The sequence below is a fragment of the Equus quagga genome, chromosome 8 (assembly GCF_021613505.1).
Source record: "Equus quagga isolate Etosha38 chromosome 8, UCLA_HA_Equagga_1.0, whole genome shotgun sequence".
Lineage (NCBI taxonomy): Eukaryota > Metazoa > Chordata > Mammalia > Perissodactyla > Equidae > Equus > Equus quagga.
The window spans coordinates 85,865,972-85,874,200 of NC_060274.1; the positions used below are offsets into that span (position 1 = coordinate 85,865,972).

Below are 8,229 nucleotides of genomic sequence, written 5' to 3' on the forward strand. Positions count from 1 at the left end.
AAAGTGGTGAAACTGACAGCTGGCCCCAGCTGTCTGGCTCCAGAGTCTGTGCCATAATCCTCCAGTGTACTGTGTGTGGCCAAGACCAGCCCCAGCACGTGTGATGATCTGAGTCTCTCTAATAAAATGAAATGTAGTACTTTAGGAGGGATTATGGGCTAAACCACAAACACATTCATTTCTCTAAGAACAGTATGCCATCTTTTAAATTAAAAAAACTTTATTATCAACTGCCTCTGCAGTTCGCTTGCTCTTATTAAGCTGATTTAAAAAATCCCAGAGCAGAGCATTTCACCAGCACCATCGTTAAGCTGCAAATCGATCCTTTGTCACAGAGCAAGACGACACTTCAGATCCACTCAAGAAAATAACTTTAAGTGCCCACAGAAGGAGTACCCACATCCATCCGTCATGCACTTCTGGTGCCTTGAGGCCCTCTTTTCAATTGTCTAACTCCTAACCCAGTTTCTTTTTATGTTCTGAAAACAAGGAGTCACCCAACTGAGATGTCCCTTCAGAGCAGTGGTGAAAATATATTAAATACAGAGATATCGAAGATCCCTTTTCTAACCATTAAAAATCTATTAGCACACGGAGGAAATATTTGTAGATCTATTCTATTAGGTCCTAATGAGTTTTTGTTTCCCTCTTTGTGATAATGTCTTCAATTTCTTCTGAGACCTTTCCTTTGTAGTCATTTGGTTCTATTGCATTTAACATCTTTTGATACTCCAGTGGCAAACCGTTCTCTTTTGCACCCATGCAAATGACCTAGAAATAGTTAAAATAAACAACAAAAAAATCCCTTTTAGTTAGGAACATAATATACCACAGCTTTATTTGCAGCATCAAAGTATGAACTATTAGCTGTCAGATAACTCTAGAATAAACAATTATAGAACAAAACAGAGAGACAGTTATTCCTCTCACATTGAGCGTGAATGGGCAGGGAGTTTTCAACGCTACACGATACACCCTCATGGAATATCAATTTTAATCAATAATGTGATTTAAAATATTTTTATACTAAGACAAAAACTTATTGTCTAGAGTTTGCATGATCTTTTAAGAAAAAACTCCATTCCTCAAAAAAATTTAAAGTTTACAGGTAGCAGTTTTAGTTTAATCCCAGAGTCTACTCCACCTCTGAACTGGACATGAGGGAATAGACAGCAACTGTGTTCAGTGGTACTTCCCAGATCCATCCCAGGCTAATTCCTCTAGGCTGCATCCTAGAAAATTCCAGACAGGCACAGGAACTGCGTCACCCACTCCAGGTGCCATGTCCTGATTCTGCCTGCTAACAAGTACCTCAGTTTGGGTTTTTGAAAAGGGATGTTGGGGTCTCTACCCCACATTCTTTTCCTGTGTTTGTGGAAGTGGTTTCCCTGATTTTGAAAGGCAGTGTGCCCTTTTTTTTCCATCTAGGGATGGAAAACATTTCAGCAATAGGAAATATACTTTTTCCCCATAAAAATGAATCTTAGTGTTCATGAAATTCTGTTTTGTGGAGGGAAAAAAAGATTACAAAAGCATTTGTATAGAGTAAATCTACTAAAAACAAACTAGCATGTTATTTTCTACTTTAAGAAAGAAAATACAGGGGCCAGCCCCGGGGCCGAGTGGTTAAGTTCGTGCACTCCGCTTCAGCAGCCCAGGGTTTTGCCAGTTCGGATCCCGGGCACAGACATGGCACCACTCATCAGGCCATGCTGAAGTGGCGTCCCACATGTCACAACTAGAGAGACCTATAACTAAAATATACAACTATGTACTGGGGGGATTTGGGAAAGAAAAAGCAGGAAAAAAAAGGAAGATTGACAACAGTTAGCCCAGGTGCCAATCTTTAAAAAAAAGACAAAAGAAAGAAAATACAGGGCCAGCCCAATGGTGTAGTGGTTAAATTTGAATGCTCCACTTCAGCAGTCCGGGGTTCGCGGGTTTGGATCCCAGGTGTGGACCTACACACCGCTCATCAAGCCACACCGTGGCAGTGTCCCACATACAAAAGAGAGGAAGATTAGCACAGATATTAGCTCAGGGACAATCTTCCTAAAGCAAAAAGAGGAAGATTGGCAACAGATGTTAGCTCAGGGTCAAATCTTCCTCACCAAAAAAAAAAAAAGAAAGAAAGAAAGAAAAAACACATGCCTAGAATTACGACTCATACATTTCTAAAAGCTCTTTCTTAATAAAAGCTCTTTTTTAATAAACAAAGTTTTAGGAACATAGTTCTATCATTTCAAATACATCTGAACATTTTTGAATTTGCACTTTAGGTAAATATACTATCCTTTTTGTATTAAAAAACATTTTGATTAAAATAAATTGTTTACGTAGAATTTAAAACACACAAAGCATTTTAAAAACAAGATATTCTTTATCTTAGTTTAGTGAAAATTAAAAAGGAATCACCAAAAATCTTTGTAAATAGCTTACCTTTTTATACTGGGGGGATGGGGGAGCAGACTCATAATTTTTCATCTGATAACTTCGACAGGTTATTTTTTTTCCTTCTTGAGTGTAAACATTAACTTCTATTGGGACATATGTTCCACTTTTAACCCCTTCTTGCCTGAAACCAGAACAGCCAAATTTTAACCATACTTGACACAGCCAAGTTAGTTTACTGGATTAAAAGTCTAACTATACAGGGATGTACTTGCTTCCCAAGTATTTTGGGATAGAGTAGAACATATAAATACTACCACATCAAAAGTAAACTTAGCATGTCAAACAGAAAACCTGAGACTTGGTATACTTCTAACAGAGCTCTATATTTATTCTATCTAAAAACATGCCTCACTGTAGTTATTTCAATCTTTATACCCCTGAAGCATTGATCTCTGGGCTACAAAAAATGGACTGTGGGTTCTGACCTCAAGAGAATACCCACTGGGAGAAAAGTAGAGAGGATGGCTCATTCTCTCCACAAGTGAGGTGAAGTAGCAGCCATGTCAGGGAAGCTGCTCACCTCAAATCCTGCTCTTTTCTGGCGACTTTCTTTGTATTAAATGCTCTGCCACACAACTCTTGAGCGTTCCAGTTAAAACAGTATCAAAGCATTTCTAATATGTTGTTAAAGTTTTTACAAATTATTATCACCTTTCTACCGATTCAACTGCCACCTTAAAGAATTATTTTTTAATAACTGGTTCAATGAAAATTGAACAACTGCTTTTGAAAGCAAGAAAAATATGTAACAATTACAAAAATCTTCATGCCTTTTCACACAATATGAAACCACAAAGAGATCTTCATAAAAGACAAACAGGATGAAAATAAGGACTTCCATCTTTTACAGAAGAGATGACAAATGTCCTCCCAAGTCTCAATCAGAAAGTGTGACCCTTCCAGGCTTTTCTTTTCAGCAAATGCAATTATACCTCTTATATTAACTCTAAAGTATAAAGATGTCTGTAGCACATGGTTTTGAAAAACCAGCACATATATACACATCCTTGTATATGATCCACTTTCTGAATTAGTAATTATTTAACTTATAATTAGAAGCCACCTACTTATCCAGAGAACTTAAATTGCTTTTGTTCATTTTCCATACTACTCCCCATACTTCATCGCCAGGACTTTGAAAAATGGTGGCGATACCTCCATGCCAAGTTTCACTTGTTTTGCCTTTGAAATTGCCAAAGTCAAGCTTAAAATCCTACAAAGGAAACCAAAGTGATATGATCAATATCCACTTGAACCAAAATTTCCCTCCTCAAAATAAAAAAAGATTTACCTTGAACTCCATGCAATTAAAACATAAACTTTGAGTTCCTTCTATGCGTAAGCAGCTGTGGAAAATACAAAGATAAACGAGGACCCAGATCTCAAGGACAGTCTTTGTTCACACGTTTCTTTAAAAAATGAAATGTATACTGAATATGTACATGTCTCTTACCATAAACAAAAGGTTTGGGGAGGGGAATGGCATAATCCCAATGCCTTAACACAACTACTTTCAGTTTTGAAAATTACTTCCCAGTCCACTTACATATACATAGATTTTAACTTAGAGGCAATGAGAGTGTACACAACTGTTGAAGCTGGGTGATGGCTACTTAGGGTTCTAACATTCTCTCTACTTCTATATTTGTAGAGAGGATCCTACTAGCATAAATCACCATGTTTGTCCCAAGGGAGCAGGCAATGGAGGGTGATTTGTATACTTATGAACATTAATCTAATATTCATGAATTGTACTAATATATCGATAATAATCATAAGAGCAGCTAATACTTACTGGAAAATTACTGGGTTCTATACACTGTGCTATGAGCTTTATATGGACTCTCATTTTTATCCTGCCAAGAACTTGATCATACCCACTTAACAGCAACAAAAACTGTGGCTTACAGGGGCCGGCCCTGTGGCTGAGTGGTTAAGTTCACGTGCTACACTTCGGCGGCCCAGGGTTTTGCCAGTTCAGATCCTGGGTACAGACCTGGCTCTGCTCATCAAGCCATGCTGTGGCAGTGTCCCACATACAAAATAGAGGAAGACTGGCACAGATGTTAGCTCAGGGCCAATCTTCCTCATCAGAAAACAAAACAAAAAAAAGGTTGGACTAGATAATAAATCTAAGGTTTCTATTTTATTCTTGTCACCTTTATTTTCTTAAAAACCTTGTCAGACATTTCAGGAAAAAGGCTACTCTGAGTGACCAGTACCTTCAATTGGTTTACTGGATGTTCCAGGACCAAGTACCACTGGCAGGACATCGACAGATCTGCTAAAAGTTACCACCACACTAGGAACTGGTTGCTGATTGCTAAATCCAACAGAGAATTTTCATTCCTCATCTTGCTCCGCTGCTGACATAGTTAACCACCTTGTCTTGATCTCCCTCCTTCCAGACTTTCAGGCTCTTCCTTGAACTCTTCAATTCCCTTTGCCAACTCGTCCTCCACTACGTGGTCTTGAAATATTGGGGTTCTTAGGGCTCAGTTTAGACCCTTTTCTCTGTTCATTCAGCAGTTTGCTCAAGACAGCCACATTCCCCGCCATCCCAAATCCCATCCAGTACTCCAGTCATCTTTTAATCCAGCCCAGCTCTCTTCTGAGCTTCAAAAATGCTTCGAACAGAGCCTAGCACATGTAGTGAGTAGTTCTAATATTCTCCTGCTCAGTTGGAGGTATAATCAGCATCTCGAACTCAGTATGTTCAAACTAAGCTTGATTTTTCCCTCCCAAACCTGATTCTTTTCTTCTCTTTACAAACATCATCATCATCCTCCCTGTTGCACCAAAATCTTTAGTCACCCCTATTCATCTCCTCCTCCCTTCACAATCAATCACCAAGGCCTGACACTCTAATCTCCTAAATATGTCCCAAGTCCATTTGCCCTCCACTGCAACCACTCTAGTCCAAGGGGCCATTATCTCCAGTATAGACTGCTACAAAAGCTTTCTAACTGGGCTCCCCACATCCACTGTTGCCCCCCTTCCGATCTATTTTCCACAGCAACCAGAATGAGCTTTCGAGGCAAATCTGATCTTTCATTTGCTTAAATTCTGCAATGGGTCTTCTCAGTGCTCTCAAGATAAAGACCAGCCTTCCCTGGCCTCTGCTGGTCCTGTAACATGTAGCCCTTGCCTACCTCTTCAGTCCTCATGCTACATCCTCATCACACACTAAACTCCAGCCACACTAGCTGGAAGATGGAGCTGCTTCTTTCCTGAGGTCTTTTGTACATGTTGTTTCCTCGTCTCCCCGCCCCCCAACTCCGCCCCCCGCCCCCCATAATCATTCAGGTCTCAGCTTAAAAGTCACATTTTCGTGAAGAGCTTTACTGAGCATCCCAGTTAGGTCAGGTCCTCAAGTCATTCACTCCCAAAGCACCCTGTATATCTCCTTTTTTTAAAAAAAAAGACTTCACTTTTTTAAGAGCAGTTTTAGGTTCACAGCAAAATTGAGAGGAACGTACAATATGTCTCCTTTTTAAGATTGACCATCTTAAACTGTGACTGAATAATCATTTGCTTGTCATCTCTCCCCCTCATCTCAACTATAAGCATCTAAACTTCTTTCTCACACTTGGGGAATTCCCTACCTTATGAGTCTGAGGGGTAGAGAGTGCCAGAAGTTGGTTCTCCCAGCTTTGCTTGCAGTCAGGGCAGGGGCACAAGGCTAAGACTTAGCCAATCAGGGCGCCCGCCTGGGGCTTTGTATTAGAAGCTAGTGCCCAAGGATGGCAGAAACTCCACCCTGATGGTGGCAACCACATCTGGGTTTCAGGAACTGCAGGGGTGCAGCGACAGTGGCAGGCAGGGTCCAGAGCAGGTGGTGACGGCGATGCAGGATGCAGCATCCACGTTTACTAAGTTCAGCAGTGGTGCAGTCCTCCCTTCCTGGGCTGCTTCTGTCCTGTGACGCTGGCTGTGCTATGGCTGCCACGCCTCCCTTTATGCCTGCCTGTTTTTGTCAGCTTAGTGGTCCCACCTTCCTGTCATTCTGTGAGCCCTCAGACAGGCTTTCAACACATTCTTTTTTTTGCTTAAATCAGCCACTTTCTGTTGCTTGCAACTAAGAATCCTGACCACGACAGCAGAGACCATGTTTGTCTAGTTCAACCATGTCAAAAGGTCTTGCCCATAATTTGTTTGCACATCTCTCCTATAGCCTGGGAGGTCTCAAAGCAGCCAGTCGTACTCCGTGTCTCCAGGTAAGGCTGGAAGAATATGTACCAAATGAATGAATGGACTGTACTGAAGAGCAGTGATTTTTACCAAGGTGAGTTATGGTTCATCCAGCCACCTGACTTAAGTGAGCTCAGCCCTTCCTATAAATCAGACATGGTTTGAGCTTTCAGGACCTCTCTGATTAGGAGCAAAAGACAGGTAAACGGATTCTGACAATACCAGGTGACAAGTCCTGTAGCAAAGGGATGTACATAACAGAAGGCAACTGATTCCCTGACTTGGGTCAGAAACGGCTTCTCAGGGGTACAGACTGAAGGGGCTCTGGGAGGATGGCCCAAAGGTAGGGGACCAGAGAGGGCAGCCAGATCCGGGCCGAAGGAGCGGCTGGTGGACACGTTAGGAGGGGGCGCCCAGGCAGCCTCGGAGAACACGGATGCGGGGGTAGCCGGGCTCGCTGGGGTCAAGCACAGGGCCCGGGAGAGTGGAGCAAGGGGCAGCCCAGGAGAACCCGATGTTCTCCTGGCAGGAAGCGCTGCATTCCCAGCCCCATACTGCCGACTTCTTGGAGTCCGGGCCCTGGCCCCACCTGGAGCGCGGGTTCCACCTCGCAGGGGCTGCGCGGGGCGCACTGACCTGCAGGCGGGCCACGCAGAAGAACGCGGCCGAGGGGTTTCGGAGGTGGATGCGCTCCGTCAGCAGGTTGCTGCCGTAGGCGAAGTAGAGAAAACTCTCTGCCTCCCGGCTCCGGAGGTCCTCGCAACCCGAGTCCTCCATGTCCCCACCAGGCGCCTGCACAGCCGGGGGTCGGGAGCAGCGGTGTGAGAAGCGGACGGAGAGCGCAGCACGGCGGCCTACGACCCTTGTCCTGTGGCCGCTGTGCAGTGGACTCCGGAGTTAAGGGAAAGGCGGGAAGCGTGGGCAGGGCAAGTTGGGTGCAAGAGCTCTTTTGATTGGCTACCGGTCCTCAACGACGTGAGTCGTTCACTCTGATTGGCCAAGCCTACTGCCTTCTCTCCCCTCTCCACCACGATTCTAAAGTGCTTGGTCCTGAGGCTACCGGGGGCTGACTCCTCATTGGATACACTCTTCTGTTGTCCCGCCGCCGTGCTCATGGCTCCCTCTGATTGGCGGGTGGGCGGGCACAACGCGGAAGGCGGTCAGGGCTGGTGGGTTCCGTATCGGGGTTGCAGGGAGCTGGTCCCAGCCGGGTTTTCTCACCTTTGGGTTCCTGGGTGTGTGTGCGCTTCAGGGAGCTCTGGGCGGACTTGAGGTGGAACAGCGACCCAGGCCACGACCCCGAGAGTCCCTTCACACGGCAGTTCGTCCTGGTCCTGCCCTCCCGGGTTGGAGGAGTCGGTCAGGACCGATCTGTTCACTCCATCCGCTTGCTCCCGCACCCCCATCCCTAATCGTCTCCCTGATACCTTTTCCAAGGACCCTTTGCTCCCTGGAGAAGCACCTCTGAATGTCTGGGGCTCCCTTCTCCGATGGAAGTAGCGTGTCGTTCAAATCCGAACGCTGCCATTTACTGGCCGTGTAACCTTGGGCGCCTCTCGTCTCAATTTCCTGCTTTTCAAATAG

The 8,229-nt window shown here is 44.4% G+C and overlaps 1 protein-coding gene across 1 annotated transcript; it reads right to left on the minus strand.

Annotated features, from left to right (window-relative positions):
- Positions 1–202: 202 nt before the first annotated feature.
- On the minus strand, positions 203–7,538 carry GGCT (gamma-glutamylcyclotransferase). The gene is made up of 4 exons (XM_046670421.1): positions 7,282–7,538; positions 3,522–3,667; positions 2,440–2,575; positions 203–771 (listed from the first exon to the last, which is right to left on the minus strand). The coding sequence occupies exons 1-4, from the start codon at positions 7,420–7,422 to the stop codon at positions 628–630; spliced, it is 567 nt and encodes a 188-aa protein (XP_046526377.1). The 5' UTR covers positions 7,423–7,538; the 3' UTR covers positions 203–627.
- Between the last annotated feature and the right edge of the window lie 691 nt (positions 7,539–8,229).

Bases quoted from the DNA above. Each gene is read 5' to 3' on its own strand.
- GGCT (XM_046670421.1), bottom strand. From the start codon at position 7,422: ATGGAGGACTCGGGTTGCGAGGACCTCCGGAGCCGGGAGGCAGAGAGT. The intron at 3,668-7,281 runs GTCAGTGCGCCC...TTTCCTTTGTAG, and splicing joins TCTGCGTGGCCCGCCTGCAG to GATTTTAAGCTTGACTTTGG. The intron at 2,576-3,521 runs GTAGGTGGCTTC...TTCTGGTTTCAG, and splicing joins AATTTAAGTTCTCTGGATAA to GCAAGAAGGGGTTAAAAGTG.